The sequence below is a fragment of the Panicum virgatum genome, chromosome 7N (genome assembly GCF_016808335.1).
Source record: "Panicum virgatum strain AP13 chromosome 7N, P.virgatum_v5, whole genome shotgun sequence".
Taxonomy (NCBI): Eukaryota; Viridiplantae; Streptophyta; class Magnoliopsida; order Poales; family Poaceae; genus Panicum; species Panicum virgatum.
Window position 1 is genome coordinate 19,202,474 of NC_053151.1, and position 21,724 is coordinate 19,224,197.

General features: G+C 48.0%; 1 protein-coding gene across 8 annotated transcripts in view; it reads right to left on the bottom strand.

Annotated features, from left to right (window-relative positions):
- LOC120681587 (probable RNA-dependent RNA polymerase 3) overlaps positions 1–21,724 on the bottom strand; it is a 40,952-nt gene that overhangs the window by 16,240 nt on the left and 2,988 nt on the right. For 5 of the 8 annotated variants that reach the window (XR_005677916.1, XM_039963128.1, XM_039963124.1 and 2 more), the window contains exons 4-14: positions 18,136–18,219; positions 17,226–17,400; positions 9,810–10,014; positions 9,393–9,480; positions 9,197–9,316; positions 6,789–6,815; positions 6,575–6,646; positions 5,658–5,764; positions 4,927–5,075; positions 4,549–4,771; positions 3,630–3,858 (exon numbers count right to left, since the gene is read on the bottom strand). Coding sequence is in view for 7 of the 8 variants with exons in the window: in XM_039963128.1 (XP_039819062.1) it covers positions 3,630–3,858; positions 4,549–4,771; positions 4,927–5,075; positions 5,658–5,764; positions 6,575–6,646; positions 6,789–6,815; positions 9,197–9,316; positions 9,393–9,480; positions 9,810–10,014; positions 17,226–17,400; positions 18,136–18,219 (1,479 nt within the window). In the remaining variant the exon portion in view is untranslated. The remainder of the gene's footprint in view (positions 1–3,629; positions 3,859–4,548; positions 4,772–4,926; positions 5,076–5,657; positions 5,765–6,574; positions 6,647–6,788; positions 6,816–9,196; positions 9,317–9,392; positions 9,481–9,809; positions 10,015–17,225; positions 17,401–18,135; positions 18,220–21,724) is intronic. The other 3 variants (XM_039963125.1, XM_039963126.1, XM_039963129.1) reach the window with 3 other exon arrangements.

Genomic DNA, 21,724 nt, shown 5'->3' on the forward strand with positions numbered 1-21,724 from the left:
ATCACGGCCGGCCGCGTCTTCCCTGTCATCCTGCCGCCCACCATCACAGAGGATGTCACCCGTCGCTTGTCCACCTCCATCTGCAGCTGCTCGGTACTATCTGCAGCAACTCGCGATGCTTTATTTGCCTGTCTCTTCTTTCAGCAGAGGCACTTGGCTTCCTGATGTTGGGCTGCGCACCAGTGTGCTGCTCTTGGTGGAATTTGTCAATCGCCTGTGCCAATCTGTTGCTGCTATCACCTATTTGTTTGCCAATTTCCTAAATTCCATTGCATCACTGTCGTCAATCCATCCATAGTTTGCTTTTGCTGGATGCCTTGCTGCTGGCTATTTAGTATCTTAGTCCTGCTATTTGCATTGTGTTATCTGTCTGTTGCTGCTCATATATGTATCCAAATCAGTGTCAATCCAAGTCCAATTGCTCACATATAGTTCGTCAATGCCGTGCGTGTCATCATCTTAGTTGCCAAATCAGCCACTTTCATTTTCTCTTTCGGGTTTGCCATGATGTGTGGCTGCCCCATCATCAGTTATTGATGCGACCTTTGCCCTCTTGGTCCGTTTCGGAGCTGTTTTGCTCCACGTCATGATCAATGACCGTCTATTTGTCGTCATCAACACATCTCCTCCTGCTTGCCGTCTTGCAGCAGTGATCTCTCATTCCTCTCTTTGGCTGGTTTGACACATCTCACTATTATTGTCAAGTTCAAAGTCTCCAAAACAAAGTTCATGTGAAGAGTCGACGTACTGGTTTGTGAAGACTCGGGTTATTTGCTGAAGTACGGTTGTGAAGGCAATACCCTCTTATGGAGGAGATCATCAACATCGACAAGTTCAAGAGTTACACGCTTTGATGACATCTTCGATTTCGGACTTTGGATGTATCATTTTCATGTTTATGTTTTAGTCTAGTGCTTAGCATCAACTCTCCAAATGCAACGTCATTGCATTCACCTTGCATTTGAGAGGGGGTGTTAAGGGTATAATAGTAAATGTACTAGTGTCTAGGGTTTGGGGTGTGTCCTATGTACTCTATATATTGCCCTTTGGGCCTAACTCAATAGAACGGATAGTTCACTGCTCCTCTTCTTCTCCAATCGTAACAGCGATGATCTCTCCAGTGGTGTTGTAGTGCGGATCAGCGTTGGTGATGAAGTTCAGCACCATCTCGGACTCGGCGACAGATTTGTCGACGTCTCGAAGCGCCTTAGTAGTCTTGGACGAACATGTCCCCTTGAATTAGCGTATGGAACGCATGACTCAAGTAGATGGCACGAGGGGCTTTGTTCGCCTAGAAGTGGTTGGCGATGGCGACCCAAAGCTCCCTCACCGTCTGGTTGGCGGCCATGGTGAAGTCAAGGACGTCCTCGGTGACGGAATCGTACAGCCAGCTGTGGACAGCGCAATCAGCCTCATTCCATGCATCAGTGTGCGGATCAGGGGGAGGAGCACCGTTGATGTGACGGAGGAGGCCGAACTTGCCACACATGGCCTCGAAGAAGTTGCTCCACTTGGTGTAGTTGGAGGAGCGGAGTTCCAACTTGATGGGGACGTGTGCCTAGACGGAGACGGCGGCGTAGGCGGCCATTGTAGTCGATGGAGGCGCAGAGTCGTCGGAGAAGAGAGCAGCGATGCCGTCGAGGAAGGAATTGCCATCGTCGATGGTGTCACCGGCGTTGGTAGAAGCGCTGGTGACACAGGACATCAACAGATTGATCTGTTGAGGGGAGGGGGTGCGCCCTAGGAGGGGAGGGCGCAACAAGGGAGGGGCTGCACGCGAGAGGCGGCGGCCGGAGGTGTGGGCGGCGCCCTAGGGTAGGGCGCATGGAAGGGGAAGGCACCCTAGGGTTAGGGCGCAGGGGAGGGGTGGCACTGGCGTCGATGGGGGGAATCCACTGGACGGCGGCTAGGGCAGCGGAGGAGAAGGAGGCGCACGGCAGGGCAAAAAAAAGGTCCGGACTCGTGATACCATATAGAGAATTGGGAAACGCCACACACCCTAAGAGTGGGTGACCTCTATTATATATTGTTGTATGGCTTGGAGTACAAGTAAACTCAATACAAGGAAATACAGCAATATATCTCTAATAATATCGGGGTACATGACTTGGAGGGTAAGTCTCCTATGGTATGGTAGAGTCCGGATAGAATCCTAACCTACCTATTATAGAGATACCCCAAATATACTCTAATACACACACCCTAAAATCAAAAGGAACTAATCACCCGTTACAAAAGAAGGAGCAACCACTCCTAGAAGCTAGCCAGCTAACCTTTTGAGTCTGAATTTTATTAGCTTCTACCTTAATTTTGTTCCTAGGCTATGTAACGGAATTGAGTCCGCAATATAATGGAATTTCAATATTTCATTCCTAAAAAATAACATTGCTCATGCAATGGGATGAATGATCCCAGAAATGGAGGGAGCCACGCATACAACTCCAGCCTGATCACAGGTTGACTGTGTCATTATTATTAAATATTTTGGTAACCGATTAGGTAGTTAGAGCATCCCCGATAGGACAGGCGCTTTTGTTAGTTAACAAGGTGGAGCGAGGCGAGGGAAAGAACGCAAGGCCCACTCAACACCAGAGCACTCGATGCTGCCGAAGCCAGATAACGTGTGGAATCGACATGCTCGGCCCTGCGAGCACCGTTGGGGGTCATGCAAGATGAGCACTCGCAGGCACTAGTACTTTGATTTCCCTCGCTCTCTCACCTGAACCTCCGCGTTGGACTGAACCTGTCTCACTCTCTCACATCCACATTGGACTGAACCTGGAGACATATGTAATGCCCCGTGGCCGCGGCGATCGCCAGCGACGTGAGATACACTAGCAAGCGGGTCGGAGTTGGGAGAGAACCAGGCAGAGGACTCTGGCCTCGCGAGTTTCTATTTGATATCAGAAAAAAAAACATTCTTACCTCTGTTACAAGATTAGGGGAATATATCCCTCCCTCACGCACTCACTGGCCAACCGGGCCCACACACACCCACTAGACTACGCTTTGCCTTCACGAAGACGTCTTCAGCCGTCGGTGTGACCCTGAGTCACAACATCATAATCCATTGTTTGGGACTGTTGGAGGATAATGTATGCCCGTATGGGCTGTTCTTGGGTTGGCCCTTCAGGGCCCATGGCGCCTGGCCGCACCATCCATAATGGGATGTGTGTGCCGGCCCTAGGTTAGGTTCATCTGGTGCTCCCCTTGTGTACATGGCAAGGATCCCTTGATTGGTGATATTCTATAAACCATTAGGGTTCCTTGCCTATATATGTAACCAGCTATTGCCCCTTGCAATGCATCTACAATTCCCGGCCATACTCTCTTTCAGGGACGCTATTAGACAAGCTAAGCTCACCAAAGATGTCTGGGGCTCATGGATTATGCAGCTCTAACTCTGGAAGTGGAAAACCTGACTATCACATAGATGGGAATTGTAACCCATACATGTCTAAAAATAGATTGCTTGTTATCAAGGCCCTCGAGACCACAATTGGTTCGTATGGCTACCTGTGAGCAAAAGATAGTGATAAGGTTTGCGGTAGCAAGTCTCCTAGTCAAAGAAGACAAAATAAAAGATTCCTAAAGAACTTACATAAAATGAAAAACATAAATGAACTGACCATGTGATTTCTTGAGATCCAGTACTCATCACCATCAAAATCACTGTTGGCCATCTCATCAGCCAATGATCGTTTCCCAGAAATAGGAAAAAGTATTGCATTTTTTGAATACCCAACAAAATTCTTCTCCAGTCCACTAATTTGTTTTGCAGTTAAGGCGTGTATATCACCAAAATGGAGGCCAGGATATTTAAACACAAGCACATCTCCAGAGTATTGGCCACTGTCACTGTTATATCGGACATAAAGTCAGCAATAAAAAACAGTAGAGCCTGATGTCAAATATTATTCATGTCCAATAACTAATAACTGCATATTAATGTATGTTCTATAGGAGGCTAGTCGTGCCAAAGAACGCTAGTTTTCAATATCTTCTGTGAAGCATAAAAACATTTCCCTTTTCATGTGAGGTAATAGCGAACCTTTCCATAACCCAGTTCTTAAAATCCCTTACAAGATTGTGTTCACAACTGAAAAGGTAGTCTAATTTGACTGACAGGGAAAAAGTATTGACTGGCCACATGTATTTTATTGTATCATCTTTTGAATATTTATGCTTTTTCCTAGGATATTATTTTCAACCAAAATCAAATAAACAAGAAAATAGAGAGCATCTTAGCTTAAAGACTAAAGAGCAATTATACTAGAAAGCTAAAAAAATGAATAAGAAAAATGATAAAGTTGGAGCATTGCTACTACAGAAATTATATACCATGCAAACAGTTACAGGAATTTGAAGTTTCTTAATAACAAGTAAGGTTATCCTCACTAATTTATTAACATAATCATATTGTTGTCAAACACTCTTAAATGGTGAACTTGGCAATCGATAAATGGAGGATCATTGAAACAATAAAACATACAGATAAATGCATTCAAAGGGCACATATGAAACATACACATGAATGCTACCACTTACAGTATCACGCAAACTTCATTTGGTTTCAACGTTCCTGTAGGATCTGTTGAACCCATCAAATTATAGCATTCTTCAATAGGTAGCTTTCCTTCTCTGAATCCTTTCATTTCCTGTTTGGCTATGAAATTAAGCCTAGATAGCAAGTGTGGCTCTTCTAATGGAATTCCGGAATGAATCATTAGTTCCAACATTGAATCCTCCATATTAGCATATCTAGATGCAACTGCATGGACCATATAAAAAGAGCACTCTTTAATCAGGCAAGTGAAAGAAAGATTATAAATGCATTCAGTTATGAGTGCAGGTTCTACAGCATACGGAAACACAAACATAAAAGCAGGCCATGAAAAATATGGAACCCCAGTGATTTGGACTTACGCTTTAGTGCATGTCTGAAATCATAACGAGCATTTGCAACCCCTTCAATTGCATTATGTAGAAGTTCCATAAAATATTCCGCCTCAACACCAGCACAGCGAAGCAGTGAAATCAAGGACCTTGATGTTGATGTCCTACCAGATTGATGGCTAATAAAAAGACACAAACAATGGTAATATGGGTTTCGAACCAAATTAACTTGCTTGCCAAAAGAGCTTCAGATAAGGCAAGATATGATTAAGACCACCCCCCATCCCTGCCCCAATCCCCTGCTCCAACCACACGTGCTTGCATACATTTACAATTGGAGAGTATATCACCACCACTCCACCAGTCCCTTAATATTGCAATGATTTATTTTTATTTTGCTAAAGTGCAGAACTGTCACAAACTGCAAACGAGGTTATGCTAACACACTAAACCTCATGCAACAACCAACTGATTTTAAGTTAATTCATAGATGGAAGGTGCGTCTTCCAATCCTAATTATCACAACACACCATTTTTTAATTATACTGAAGGCCAACAGTCACATTTTGAACATCAGTTGAAAGGCAAAACTTACTGCATAGACATTTGCTCAACCAGACTTACAGTTATATGTAAGAGATATAGTGGCTTTAGGGTTACAATAGACGGATACAAAATCCCCAAATAATAATATTCAAATGTGCAAAAACACTAAGTACTTACAACCAAAATGCAACAATACAAAAAGTTTCCCAGAATACCTTGTGGAAACTATTTCCAAGGAACTGAGAGACTGCATCCCGGACAACTTTGGATCAGCTTTTACTTTTACCATTGATGGTCGGACAACAATAGCATTATCTTGAAGCTGTAGTACAAAAGAAAGCATATTTGGTTTCAGGTAAGCTAAGAAAGTCTTTTCCAAAAAGGAAAAAAGTCCATTTTACTAAGATGAGCAAAATTTAGACTCGACATAGTCCCCCAAACTGTTTGAGTTGGTTCAATCTGTGCCCTAGAGAGATTTATCTTTTTGTTTCTCCATGTAGAAGTTGAATTTTAAGCTCAAATTGTGTGCACAGATAGAGAAGTGACGCCCTACGTTAGTAAAATACATAAATAATCTTCATGGGTTAGGGACATTTGGTACGACATTGATCCTAGAGATACAAAATTGCATGAAAATTAATCATGAACAATTGCTAATGCAGGACATGATGTTGTATGTTGTAATTCAACCCACAAAATCTGGATATTTTTTTCTCGAACAACACAGGAGACAAAATCTGGATTTTTTTTTCTCGAACACGCAGGAGAGCTGCGCATCTTTGTATTAAGAGAGGAAAAAGAATGGTCCAATAACAAATCTCAGCACCACACCTGTAGTTGGTTTTTATATCCAGATTTTTATATCCAGACAAAATCTGGATATAAAACTCAACTTGTACGTGGATAAATGGAAAAGACAAATCTTATTAAGGGGTGTGATTAAACCAACTGAAATGGTTTGAGGGAGTAGATCCTAAATTTTGTTCGCGGGGTTAAGCAGACAAAGTGAATAGCTCAAGGTTAAAATGGACTTTTCCCACAAAATAATATTGCAACACCATTCAAAAGCAAAACAGGACTGTAGATTTTGAACGTAACATAATATCCAGATTTTAAAACTCTTAATGCATACCCTTTTGTCAACTAGCAGAGTTCCTTTTACAGCATATCCATTATAAAAAAGACGGACCTGCATGAGAAGAGGCTAGAGAAAAAAGAACAGATTATAAAAACAAAACAGTTAAATCACAGCAGATTCAGAAGACAGTAGACCAGAACAGGCACATAATTAATAAGATACATATTAGACAATGAGAACGATGCCGCTTTGAACTCGTAGACCTCACCATTGTTTCACCTCGATGCATATAATCCTGAACAAGAAACAGAAACAATCAATATACAAATGGACACTTGTATGAACCTTTACCATAAACTACTCTGTACGCATGCTGAGGCAAACATACGTAGGAGCGACTTCCACAATGCTTCATTATTTATATATGTAATTTGATTTCGGAGGAACGGAATGAAAAGCAGTTCAGTGAACAAATTCAAAGGAAATGAAGTCCATTACATGTTGTACTTTGTATGGAGATGTCCAATGGAGACCTACAGAGGCACCAGTGGATAGCGGAATCCTAAGGTTCAACGATAATGCAAGAAGTAGTGGGTCATGTAACACCCGGCTCCAAAATCTGCTTACGGGCGGACAAGGTCCGCACACGCATAGCTCCTATCTTACACTTTCGTCCTCGCTTCATAAAAAAGGTCAACCCGGAGGTATCCTGTTTGGAACGACAAGGATTATAAGCTGGCCCTCAAGGTACCAAGCCACCACACCAAAACCACAATAGGGTCACATTCACATGGGCCAACAACTACTACTATTACGGGATACTGGACTGGGGTATTACATTCACCCTACCTTAAGGGCTAATGCCCTTGGCAGCTCATCACATATGCAGACCTCGGAACCAACCCTTGGTACATGGCTATGCCCACACGCACATGCGCGTGTGCAGCAAAGGGTTATGCTCTGAATACCATCTGTAACACCCTGCTCCCAGCTCAGCTCCACACGTGGAACGGGACCGCATACACATAGCACCTCTCTCACACTTTCGTCCTCGCTTCGTAAAAAGGTCAACCTGGAGGTGCTATGTTTGGAACGACAAGGATTATAAGCTAGCTCTCAACCCCCCCCCCCCCCCTAAACTTCCAAGTCGTACTAAACCTGACCACAATCGCAATTGGGCCACATAGGCCAACAACTACTGCTAAGGGATATTGGACCGAGGCATTACAGGTCAATGAACATGACATGGGAGGAAGCAATAGAAAGGGACTTGAAAGAATGGCATGTACTTAAACAATTGTACTGGGGTAGGAGTGCATGAAAATTCATGCGCATGAACCATGAACGGGATCTAGAAGCCCCCCCCCCTCCCTAAAATATCACTATTACTGAGCCTTTTATATATTTATTTTCTTTATCTCTTTTGAAAGCAGGAAAAGGCTCGCGAAATTGGTGATTGATTATTGAGAGTACAGGAGTACATAATATAGGTAAGGATCGATCTAGGGTTTATAGAAACACCCAATCAACGGAGATCCCTCGCAGTCGGATCGTTAGCCACTGCGCACGTTCAGGCTGGATCTGAACTCTGTGAAGGCCGAAGATGGGAGGCCTTTGGTAAAGATATATGCATACTGTGACGAAGTCCGAACATGCAGTACTTGGAGATCACCGACGGCAACCCGCTCCCGAACAAAGTGAAGATCAATCTCAATGTGCTTGGTGCGCCGATGCTGGACTGGGTTGGACATATAAAATGCACAGATGTTGTCGCAATACACTAGTGTGGCGCGACCCAAGGGGGCGTGAAGCTCTGAAGGAGCTGGCGCAACCAAGTGGCTTCGGCGACATCGTTGGCCACTTTGCAATACTCGGCTTCAACACTGGATCTGGAGACAGTGTTCTGACGCTTGGAGGACCAGGAGATAATGTTGTCCCCGAGGAACATAGCATAGCCTGAGGTGGACTTGCGCGTATCTAGATAGCCAGCCCAATTAACATCAGTGTAGACCTGAAGATCAGCAGAAGACGACGGAGTGCAGGTGGGATGTAGAGGCGGCAAGAACCGTTGGGTGTCGTCGTGACCGCGCGTGGCGCGATGGAGGGCGCTGGGGTTCCCTGCGCACAGCGTAGGTGGGACTTAGAGCGCGCGCGCCGGGGAACTAGGGCGGGGCGCCAAGGGGTCCGACGCTCCAGGTGCAGCCGCAGAGGGGCTGTCGGGAGCACCGGATGGGCCTGTCATCTCAAGACAGGTAGGTGGTGTGCCGGGTGGAAGACCTGCAGGTAAGGACTTGTGCAACAGTCCGATAGGGATGGGCACAACATCAGTAGCATCAAGAAACTCAAAACTTGTTGGGGCTGAGCACTAACATCTTTTCCCCCATTTGCTGGTGGCTCATGTTGTGTATCAACTGTAGTCTACCCCAACTTGCATGGGGCTAAAAGGCTTTTTGTTGATTATAATGATGATGGTTGTCGTTTGTATGGACAAATCTGAGAAATGAGCCTATTTTACTCAGGGAACTAGCGACTATGTCATTCTTGGTATAAACTAAAAATGGTAAACAATCTATCGAGCACCCTAAAATATTATCCATAAATTAAAATTTTGATCAACAACTAAAAGTTTCTTTTAAAAAAATGACAAGCTGTGGAAATAGGGCCAAGTGTACAAACTTTTGACTTCTTTCCCTTGATAATTCTGTTTGGGCATTTCTTAGCCAAATTTTCAGATATGAAACCAGTACCATCAGTGTGGATCTTCCCATCTGTAGTATCAATTTTCCCATGTTCGTCCTGAAATATCGCACTGAAGATACGTGTTGTATGCTCAATGGAATAAGACAATATTGAAGAGGAAGCAATTACTTACCCGGCAGGGTTCATCATCAATCAGTATAACATGAACTGTTGATAAATCAACGTCCAGTGTTTCAGTTTTGGATAGTATCAAAGAAAACCTGCATTGAAGAACATAGGTTTAACACACCCGAAGGGTGAGGAAGCATGCCCATGTAGAATACAATAGTATTTGATTGTTAGTTTCCTTTTTCAGCCACAGGAATTGCAAGAACATAAGAACACTCATTATCTAAAAAATTGGCACCCTTTGTAGTGCACCTCTTTTTGGCTATTTTCTGAAAACTCAATGTTAGTTATCATGCAGCAGAATTTGTAGTTCCCTAACACTTTATCAACACCCAGAAAAGGCATGTGCATTGTGCCCGTGAGGTGCCTTTGGCCGTTGGAACAGACATGGTTAGTTAAGCTTAACAGGTAGATGACAAACCTTTTCATATAATTTCCCAAAGTGGGAGCGGTATGGATATGCATGAACAGTTTGCGACACTGATCAACAGTTTTGTGGGACAGAATATAACTCTCATCCTCCGAGTCAGTGCAAACAAAGTAGTAGCTATCAGGTGAAGTGCATTTCTTGATTTCACCTTGTTCATCGTCTTTATTTTTCTTCCCTTTTTTTCCATCCTTGTAAGCTGAGAAAGATAAACCAAATGAAAACAATCTAACAACTTAGAAGTTCAAGAAATGCTACAGCATAGGAAAATGCAAATAAATTAAGAGGTCTACAGCTGCAATGACAGTGCATTGTGGAGTGGGTAAACATCTACTCGACTAACTAAACACACCTTGGGAACATGTAACCAAGAAATTCATGACCAATACTTATGTCAAGTGCTGAAATGTGTTGACCCTAGTGGCTAGCACAAGAAAAATGTACAAACGTGTGTGGAGTCAACAACAACAACATAGCTTTTTTTCCCAAGCAAGTTGGGGTAAGCTAGAGATGAAACCCGAAAGAAATAAGTTCAAGGTTCAGGCACATTGATAGCTAGTCTCCAAGCGCTCCTATCCAAAACTATCTCTTTAGAGATATTCCAATTCTTAAGGTCTCTCTTAACCGATTCATCCCACGTCAGTTTAGGTCTACCTCTACCCCTCTTTACATTATCGACCCGCTCAAGAACCCCATTACGTACCGGCGCCTCAGGAGGCCTTCGTTGGACATGTCCAAACCATCTCAGCCGATACTGGGTAAGTTTCTCCTCAATTGATGCCACTCCGACCCTATCCCGAATAACTTCGTTCCGGACTCTATCCCTCCTTGTGTGCCCGCAAAACCACCGCAACATCCGCATCTCTGCTACACTCAGTTGCTGGACATGTCGCCTTTTTGTAGGCCAACATTCAGCACCGTATAGCATCGCCGGACGAATTGCTGTCCTATAGAATTTGCCTTTTAGCTTTTGTGGCACCCTCTTGTCACAAAGGATGCCAGAAGCTTGTCGCCATTTCAACCAGCCAGCTGAAATTCTATGCCTAACATCTTCATCAATGTCGCCATCCTTTTGTAGCACCGATCCTAAATACCGAAAAGTATCCTTCTGGACCACCACTTGTCCATCTAGACTAACGTCTCCCACCTCATGCCTAATCGCGCTGAAATCGCACATCATGTACTCGGTCTTGGTCCTACTAAGTCTGAACCCTTTCGACTCTAACGTGCGTCTCCACAGCTCTAACTTCCTATTAACCCCTGCCCTACTCTCGTCAACTAGCACCACATCATCAGCAAAGAGCATACACCAAGGGATCTCACCTTGTATATCCCTTGTGACCTCATCCATCACTAAAACAAATAAATAAGGGCTCAATGCTGACCCCTGGTGTAGGCCTATGTTAATAGGAAAGTCAGTGGTGTTACCATCACATGTCCGGACAAACGTCGTCGCATCCTTGTACATGTCCTTAATGAGGGTAATGTACTTAGTTGGGACTTTGTGCTTCTCCAAGGCCCACCACATGGCATTTCTCGGTACTTTGTCATATGCCTTCTCAATGTCAATGAAGACCATGTGCAAGTCCTTCTTCTGCTCCCTATATCTCTCCATCAATTGTCGTATTAAGAAAATCGCCTCCATGGTTGACCTTCCAGGCATGAACCCAAATTGGTTTTGGGTCACACTTATCACTCTTCTTAGGCGATGCTCGATAACCCTCTCCCAAAGCTTCATCGTATGGCTCATCAGCTTAATCCCACGGTAGTTAGTACAATTTTGAACATCGCCCTTGTTTTTGAAGATAGGTACTAATATACTTCTCCTCCATTCTTCCGGCATCTTGTTTGACCGAAACATGTGTGGAGTCAAGAATATATAATTGTAGGAAGGATAGATTGTATATGAATCATGGGTTGTATTGCATTGAGCCTCGAGGGCAAGAAGCCTTCCCGAGATATTTCCTATACTACCAAATATACTCTAACAAACCCCCCCCCGGTAGCAACACGAATAAATAGAATGGAGAACAATAGAGACATCCCCCGCAGTCATAACTCCGGTGTGAATGTTATGGCTGGAGCATAAACTAGGAAGAGCTCATGCAGATGATAGCCCCTTAGTGCCGAAGTAGTCGAAGTCGTGGAGGAGGGCGCACGTCCAAAGCGGCAACATAGGCGCACTAGTACACAAAATCAGCAACCTTTTCCTGACATGTTCAGCAGGTCGATGAGCCGACTGGATAGCAATGGAGGAAGGTGCTGCTAAAGAGTGCAAATGCTTCTTCCTTCGGCAACATCAGCCAACATCAGCGGTGGTGTCCGTGAGCTTGCGGCAATTGGCACAAACACGAACCGAGAGCCAACGTGACAAAGCAGACCAGCAGCATGGGAAGTGCCACCGCCTGAAGAGGTGGCGACACTGGCAATGATGTCCTGATTATGAGCGCTAGTGCTGCAGCCTGGGAAGGCGCAGCGACAACCTCGTCCTCACGAGTGTCGACGATGCAGCGACGACTCAAACAGCCAATGGTCCGAGATTCAGACTAAACCCACACCAAACTATTTTTATTAAAGGGTTAATTGGATCCACGTCATTACAATTTTTCAAGATCACCGATCTGCCATTACAATTTAGCTATTTGGAGATATGCCATTACAATTTGTTGTTTGCTTGAGATGTGCCATTTTATACGTATTTGATGCTTTTGGTTCCACTCGTAGGCCTCCGTATTTTCGTATGGTCCAAAATGCCCTTGCTGTCTCTCTTCTCTCCACTTGCTGACGCGTGGACCCCGCGTCATCTTCTTCCTCCTTCCTTTCTTCTCCAACCAGCCAGTCCTCTGCGCTTGTCCGGCGCCGCGCAAAGCGCTTGTCCGGCGCCGGCAGCGCGCGCCACGGCGGCGATGAGCAGCGAGGCCACGACCTCCTCGTCGCGGTGGGCGTCCATGGCTGCCGGCGAGCGCGCAATGAAGGGAGCGGGGAATCAAAGGATCTGAAACAAGTGATGTCGCCTAGAGGAGGAGTGAATAGGCATTTAACACAAATCCTGCAGATTAAAACACTTAACACAGATGTCAGCCACCAACCGATCAGACCAATCGGACAGACCGGTCAGACCGGTCCAATACTTAACCTGCAGATAAGTTCCCAACCGGTCAGACCGGTTGAACAGACCGGTCAGACCGATCCTACGCAGAACCTACACAAACAGAGTTAATTCTCCCCTTTACGAGCTCTAGAACAAATGCAACTTGGTGTAGTGCTTCTGTAGGTGTCAATGAATATATTCCACAACCCTGCACACACAGAAACAGCACAACTGAGTAGATCGAAGCGGAAGCACAAATACAGCTAGAGCGCAAGAGTGAGGCAAACCAAATAAGGATGATGCAAAGGAGACAGTGATTTGTTTCACCGAAGTTCGGATCCACCACATTCACCACGTGTGAATCCTACTCTCCGTTGAGGAAGCTTATGACGACCACAAGGTCAAGCTATCTCCTCCTTTCCACTAGATGATCATGTGCCCTCGTGGCACACAATCGCTGCTGCAACAAACTTGCCGCTGCTCACCACAAGCTTGGGAGCAAGCCGGCGACGCCTAGCCGTCTAGGAGGCTTTACCTCCAAGAGTAACAAATGCTTCAATCGAGTTGGCGACGCAACCGCAAGTGCTCAAGCTAGGGCTTATGCTCTCACTGCTCAAATTGCTCTCTTAGCAAAGGTTTCACTCAACCCAACTCAAGGATCTAGTCTTGATTCACTTAAATCTCACAAAGAGAAGTTGGGGATGACTTCTCAAGTGCTCTCACGGCTCAGAGATGGCTCTCGAATGTAATAGCATCAGCACCCCCGAATGGGTGAGGGTGTGGGGTATAAATACCCCTCTTTCAAAAACTAGCCGTTGCTCTGTCAGAGTCAGACCGGTCACAGTAGGTTTTCTGCTCCCACGTGTTTCTCTCTGATTTTTCTCACATGAGATAGCTATGAGCACTTTTGGTAATGTCAAACCACTGATGGTGCACCCCCCTTGATAGTACGGCATCCTATACTCAAGTTCACATAAAATGACATACACAACACTTGAGCTTCCACGTCTTGATCAAGCCAAACTTCTTCAATCAATATCTTGAGGTTAACATCTTCAATTTCAGTGAGCATGCCTGCTTGAGTTAGTGACTTTGAATCTTCCTTCATATAAGAATGAAATCCATCTTTGATTCACAAGTCACATTCATTTACCAAATAATGACACTCTTCAACATAGAGCTCTCCATGACTCTAGGATATCCGGTATTTTGACCCGTATCAGTTTCTTTGCTCCCTCCAAGCCAACGCTTGCGTAGCCTCTTGAAACACGCCTTTCGGTCCTCTCTACCTTCATCCTAGCCGTCCATTTTGAACTTCACATTGATTTGTGTCATGCATGAAATCTTCTTTATCAAAATAAATTCACCATTTAATTTCATATGCAAACTTTCCAATTTGAGACAACATATGCACATCAACTCATGTCTCATTCACTTTTCTCTTACTTGCCTCCCTTGACAACAATATTCATCTCATATGACAAGTCATCCCAAATTGAGACTATGCAACAACATATTATGTCTCATTCACATAACCTTTGCTTGTCATATGAATTTCATCACAAGTTGAACAAGCCTTTTATAGATATTGGAGCATTCATGTCAACCATGAATACCTTGCTCTCAATTTTCTTTTACAACTTTGCTTGCCACTTTGAGTCCCACAAAAACTAACAAGCTTCAACATAATATTAGAGCCTTCATATCATACATGAATATCTTGCTCTTCCATTTTTCTTTCTCATTCTAGCTTGTCACATACAAAGATTGCCAATTGGGACATACACAATTGCTTGCAATACATGAGCTATATCATTTCACAAATTAAATACCTGCTCATAATCTCACGCAAACAAGTTAGTCCTTTAATCGTGTTGTCAATCAATACACCAAAACCCACTAGGAGTCTAGATGCTCTTTTAGGGAAGCCTCCCGCGCGCTGCTCCCCATCAGTGCACCCGCCGTCCCCGTCACTCCATCCTCGTCGAAGCTAGCCTCCTCGTAGGGCCCTGCGCTGAAGCCAGCCTTCCCGTCACCGCCGCAGTGCTCGTAGTGGTAATCCCCCACCATCACTGGAACCAAATCGATCCCATGTCGGTGAGACGAGATGAAATCCGGCGAGGGGAAGGGTTGGCCGGCGGCGAGGTCAGGTTGGGGAGCACCAAGGCGGCGAGCGCTACCTTTGGGTGGCTTCGGTGGAGGCAGGGGTGGCCAGGAAGGGGGTTGTCGGCGGTTGCCGAGGCTCGGCGGCGGTGCTTTGTGGCGGCGGCGGCACTCCGGTGAGGGGAAGCGGCGGTGGTTGGGTAGGCGAGCTTCAGGAAGTCGGGTGCGAGCTATCTATGGGGTTGATGGGGCGGAGGGAAGCCGAAGGGTGGTCGTCGGCGTGCACAGGGCTCGACGGCGGCAATGGTGGCTGGTGGGCAAGCTTGGCGCGGACGCAGGGGCTCGAGCTCGCCTGCGCGTGAGGGGAAGGGTGAAGGGAGGAAGGAATGGCGCGGCCAGGCGCTTGGCCGCGTGCAAAGGCGCCGACGAGGCATGCGGTCGCGGTGGCGTCGTGAGGACTGGTCAATTGGAGAAGGAACGAAGGAAGAAGATGACGCGGGGTCCACACGTCAGCAAGTGGAGCGAAGAGAGACAGCAGGGGCATTTTGGACTATACGCAAATACGGAGGCCTGCGAGTGGACCCAAAAGCATCAAATACGTATAAAATGGCACATCTCAAGCAAACAACAAATTGTAATGACATATCTCCAAATAGGTGAATTGTAATGGCAGATTAGTGAACTTGAAAAATTATAATGGCGTGGATCTAATTAACCATTTATTAAATACGTTAACATAAACCACTCCAAACCACCGCATACCATCCATACCATTGAAAATGTTGGACAGTATTTGCAGCAGGCCTAGTTGGGCTAGGCAAATGGGCTTAGCAGCCTAGCATCCTCTTGGGTCTATGGTAGATGATATCTGTGTGAGGCAAGGATCTCCTTGATTGAGTGATGTTTCTATAAACCCTAGAATCTCCGTGCCTATATATTGTACACCCTTGTACTTTGATTATTCAATCTACTATTCTCCCGTGCAATATCTTCTCTCATAAAACCACACCACCCCACCCCATCAAAGGTAGAGAGGAAGGTGGAGATCCAGAAGTAGTGCAGGAGCATGCTGGTGGTGGTACTTTTTAATTACTAAGTGCTACTAATGGCTAAGACGATGAGCACGACTAATCAAGCAAGCTGGAGGACGTGCCCAGCAGGTGCTCGACGCTATTAGTATCCCAAGCCAAACCAAACCGTTTCTCTTGTGAAACCAAATCAAACCGGATTGTTTGCTAGAAAAACCATTTTCCACCAAATCGAAGTAGAACCAATGCAAAATCCAAACCGTTGAAACCGGTTTCCACCCAAACCATTAGCAGCTAGACGAAAACGATACAGAGACACAAACCCGACCTCAGATTGGGTAAAAAGAAACGCAGCATCAAGATAATCCTTGGGAACGGAGCCCCACGGCTCTGTAGCCCACTAGTGATGTGGTGGTGCAATGGCGCGGTGAAGGTGTGTGGTGCACGGGGCTCTGCAGCCCACCACGATGCAGCCCGTCCGATAATGGATCTCGACGAGGGCGCCAGCCCAAAGCGGGGCGTAGTAGCCCGGGAATGACGTCAACCGGTGGCGCGGCGGCCCGGCGCTCCAACCCCGGTGCTCTTATAGTGTGGCAGCCTGGTGCCCGCCTGTGCGACCTCCATAACCACGCACTTGTGCTCAAGACAGCGATGGCACAAGCGCAGGCGCAGGAGATAGGGTCAGCATTGGGCCAAATACGTAGGAAGGTGTGACGAGGCAGCCCGACGAGAACGAATGACACGAGATCGAATCACCCTGGGAGAGATAGGTATCTGTTGTTGATTGACCACGACGGACATGGCAGGTCGGAGGGATCAACCGTGCATCATACGAGGGTGCTGACCCTGGGGAGATCCGTGCATTATACGAGGGTGCTGCCCCTAGTGGAGATCAATCTCCCCAGGGGCAGCGTGAGGGCAGCGCAAGCCGGAAACCTAGGGTTAGAAACCTAGACTCATGATACCATGTAGGAAGGATAGATTGCATATGAATCGTGGGTTGTATTGTGTGTTGCATTGAGCCTTGAGGACGAATATATAGGAATACAAGACATGGAGGGCAAGAAGCCTTCCCGTGATATTTCCTATACTACAAATATACTCTAACAATAACAATCATAATATGTATTGTTGCTAGTAACCAATAAATCGAAATAGATTTTGTATTACGAAAACTGAGAGACTCACCGAAAAAACGATATAGCCGCAGACCCAAAACAATACCATCTTCAACAATCTTATGGTACTGTTGGCGGTAGAAATCAGCGTTATTGTCTGAAGGAACCATAAACTTTACTACAAGAACATTATCATCACCAAGAACTTTTTGAAGGTGAGTCCTCTTATTATCCATATATGGTCCCTGGTTCAATCAAATAAGGTTAAAAATATAAGGTTGGTCCCTAAAGTTCCTGAAAATAATTCTAGCCCACAAATGCAAAATTCACCAATCCAGGTCCCTTAACCCATTAATGTCATTGGCAGCCATCCTTCCATTGATATATCAATGGAATTTGATGCATCGTTTGTCAAATTATAGAACTGCACATTAATGTTTTAGGACATGTTATGCAAAGTTTGATAAGAATTGCACATCATAATTGAGTTATATGCACCTTTATGTCAATAGAAATATCAGCCAATTCCACAATTATCGTGTTTGCATAAAATTCTACCCAATGATGAGGATAAATAGTAGAATATTCATGCAAACGCATTTAGGGAAACAATTTGCAGTGCATGACTCTCTCAATGAAACTGATAGTGAAAATCCATCAAACAATTAACCTACAGAAATAGGAAATGGCGAAAATTCAAATCACAAAGAACTCAGAGCAAAATATGACCTTTGCAATAAACCTACATATGGACTCGGCATTGTAGACCATTCTTTCTTCCTATTAATCCTACGCGTTCGAGAAAAAAAAAACTGCATATGTGCACACACATGCATGTTGCATATGGAAGCTAGATTAGTGAGAAGTTAAAAGCAATTAACACAAATTGAACAATGTAGAATGACTACTTGATGTGAAGAGAACAACAACAATAAAATGAAACTCAAATACAAAATAAAGATATTGGAAACGTCACAAACCTTCAAAACAAGGAATATGGAATCCCCTCTTATCTCAATCTCACAACGGTATACTTTTGTTTTACTTGGATCCGAATCAAGATTCTGCCGGCATCAACGAGTAAATGGAGCCCCATTGAGGTTAGGACATAAAAAATACAATAATAACCTATTACATGAAAATGTAAGTAGAAGACTGAAATGATGAAGCATCAAAAGCCAAGTGCCCTGCGCATATCGAAGGGAACTCATGATATGCGCAGATACAACTTTTACGTAGTTTGCTTCTGTTGGTGTATATTGAGCCCATGTATAGGTACTATATATCCCACCCTTCTAGGATTTGGAGGAATACAAGCAACTATTCTCTCCTACATGGTATCAAACGCCTAGGCTTCCTCTCTCCTTCCTCTGCCGCCGCCGCCATGGCTGGCCGGCCGCCGGCGCCTCCTCCCCCTTCCTCCTTTCCTCTATTCCCTACACCGCCCCTGCTTTTCCCTGTGCCACCCCTGCTCCAGCCCGGCACCCCTGCGCGGCACAAACCCGCGCTCGCCGCTGCTGCGGGCTGGCCGGCCCTGGGCGCCGCCAGCGGGCGTGCTGCCCCCCGCGCTCACCGCTGCTGCGGGCTGGCCGGCCCTGGGCGCCGCCGCTGTGGGCGCGCCGGCCTTGGGCGCCGCCGCAGCAGGCGTGCTGCCCCCCGCGCTCGCCGCTGCTGCGGGCTGACCGGCCGCGGGCGCCGCCGCCGCAGCGGGCGTGCTGCCCGCGCCCCTGCCTGTGCCCACGACGGCCGCGCTGGCCATGGCGCGCGTGCCCGTGCCCACGCCGGCCGCGCCCGCGTCTGTGTGGCCTGCGTTCGGTATGCCTCCCGCGAACGCGCCGGTCGCCGCCGCCGCCTTCCGCAAGCAGCAGCCCGCCGCCGACGTTGCTACGGCCGACGCTGCTCTCGCCGCGGCCCTCCTCGCCTCCAAGTCCAAGCGCGTCCGTGCGGCTGCCCTCACTTGGGAGCGCGAGCGCTCCGCGGCCGATGCTCACGCTCTCCAGGTCGCCGAGGCGGAGCACTACTCCTTTGTCCAGCCCGTCGTCCCCTTCACCGACCACGGCGCTCTGTCCTCCCACCAGGCTCCGCCCTCTGGATCCGGTCCCCGGACCGACCCCCTCCATGGTGCTCCTCTCACCGACCAGACCGGGGGTGGGGGAGGCCGCGGGCGTCGTCTTCGGGGCGAACGTGGTGGTGGTGCCGGCAGCACTGCTCCTGGTGGTATTGGTGGAGGCCGTCGGGGCACTCCGATCCCGACTCCGGCTCCCACTCCTGCCCCTGCCCCTGGAGGTACGCCCTGGCCATCCTTCAGCGCCCCATGGATAGGGCGCATCCCGATGTGACCGTTTCAGGGTCAGGGGGGGCCCTCGTCCTCAGCCCCAGCCGGCGGCCATGCTCGCCGGTGCTGCTCCCCTGTTCGCGCCGTTCTGGAACCTGCCCGCTCAGCCCAGCCAGCAGCCGACCTGGCCTGGGGGTGGGACCATGCCGCACTGGCGCAGTCCTTCAACGCCATGGGGCGGACGCCGCCGATTAGCACCGAGTGGATCGCCGACTCGGGTGCCTCTTTCCACACCACCCCAGATGCCGGTATCCTCTCTTCTGTCCGACCCCCACACCCCTCTTGTCCTTCTTCCATCATGGTTGGTGACGGATCTTGCCTTTCTGTCACAGCCGTGGGTTCTGCTCCTGGTTCTTTTCTTCTTCCCAATGTCCTTGTTGCTCCTCAGATGGTTCATAACCTTCATTCCATTCGTCAGTTTACAGCTGACAATTCTTGTTCCATCAAATTTGACTCTTCTGGCCTTAATGATTCGCACGACGAACGACGTCGTGCGCACCCTTCTGATCCAGGCCTCTCTGCCCCCGCGCTTCTGGGCGGAGAGTCTCCACACCGCCACCTACTTGCTTAACCGCCTTCCGTCCACTGCTTCTCCTGCGCCCACTCCACACCACGCTCTTTTCGGTACCCCTCCTCGCTACGACCACCTTCGGGTCTTCGGGTGTGCATGTTACCCTAACATCTCCGCCACTGCTCCTCACAAGCTGGCGCCCCGCTCGACTCGTTGTGTATTTCTTGGTTACTCTCCTGACCACAAGGGGTACTGATGCTTTGACCTCACCTCTCGCCGGGTCCTCATCTCCCGACACGTTGTGTTTGACGAGTCGAATTTCCCCTACTCTACCTCCTCCACACCTTCTCCTGACCCAGAGTTGGAGTCCCTGTTTCCGACTGACCCGGTCGTTCAGCCACCTTTACCTGTCTGTCCTTTCCCTGCAGGTTTTCCCGGCACACCGGCACCGCTTCTGGTGATCCCTGCTGCGCCTAGCACGGCTCCGGTGCCCGCTGTCGCGCCATGCGCGGCCCCCGGACCTCCAGTCGTGCTGCGCGCGGACCCGGTGTCTCCTGTTGCGCCACGCGCGGCCCCGATGCCTTCTCCTGCACCTGCGCGGTACGCTCAGCCAGTGCAGGTGTACCGGCATCGTTCGGAGCCGACACCGGCGCCGCCGCGGTACGCTCAACCGGTGCAAGTGTACCGGCGTCGTTCGGCGCCGACACAGGCGTCGCATCCGGCTCCGGAGGCTCCTGCGGCGCCTACACCGGAGTCGTCGCCTCTGCCACCTACACCGGAGCCACCGCCTTTGCCGACTCGCTCTCGAGCCGAGCCGGCGGTGTACCACCCGCCAGTCATCCATCGGGATCCTCGGCACATCCATCCCATGGTGACTCGGCGGATGGCGTCTCAGGCCGCGACTCTCTCCGCCACTGAAGGAGAGCCGCGGGTCTCTCCGGTACCCTCCTCTGTCTGCGACGCCCTAGCGGATCCTCACTGGCGTCGCGCGATGGAAGAGGAGTATGCGGCTCTCCTTGCCAACCAGACGTGGGACCTCGTGCCGCGTCCGTCTGGTTGGAATGTGGTCACTGGCAAGTGGATCTGGACGCATAAGCGTCGGGCTGATGGCACACTGGAGCGCTACAAGCCTCGCTGGGTTCTCTGGGGTTTCACCCAGCGGTCTGGTGTGGACTATGATGAGACCTTCAGTACAGTGGTGAAGCCTGCTACTGTGCGCACGGTCCTCTCGCTCGCACTCTCTCGCTCCTGGCCTGTGCACCAGCTGGATGTGAAAAATGCCTTTCTCCATGGCACTTTGTCAGAGACAGTACTGCAGTCAGCCAGCGGGATTTGTGGACTCGAGTCGTCCGGATATGGTCTGCCGGCTCAACAAGTCCCTCTATGGTCTGAAGCAGGCTCCTCGGGCTTGGTACTCTCGGTTCGCCATGTTCTTGCTGACTTTGGGATTCACCGAGGCCAAGGCTGACACTTCTCTGTTCATCTACCGCCGTGGGGATGAGACTGCCTACCTGCTGCTCTATGTTGATGATATTGTGCTCACTGCCTCCAGTCAGCAGTTGTTTGAGCGCATTATCTCCTCTCTACAGCAGGAGTTTGCTATGAACGATCTTGGTCAGCTCCACCACTTCTTGGGCGTTACTGTTGAGACTCGCCCGTCTGGCCTGTTCCTTCACCAGTGGCAGTATGCACTCAACATTCTGGAGCGGGCTGGGATGACTGA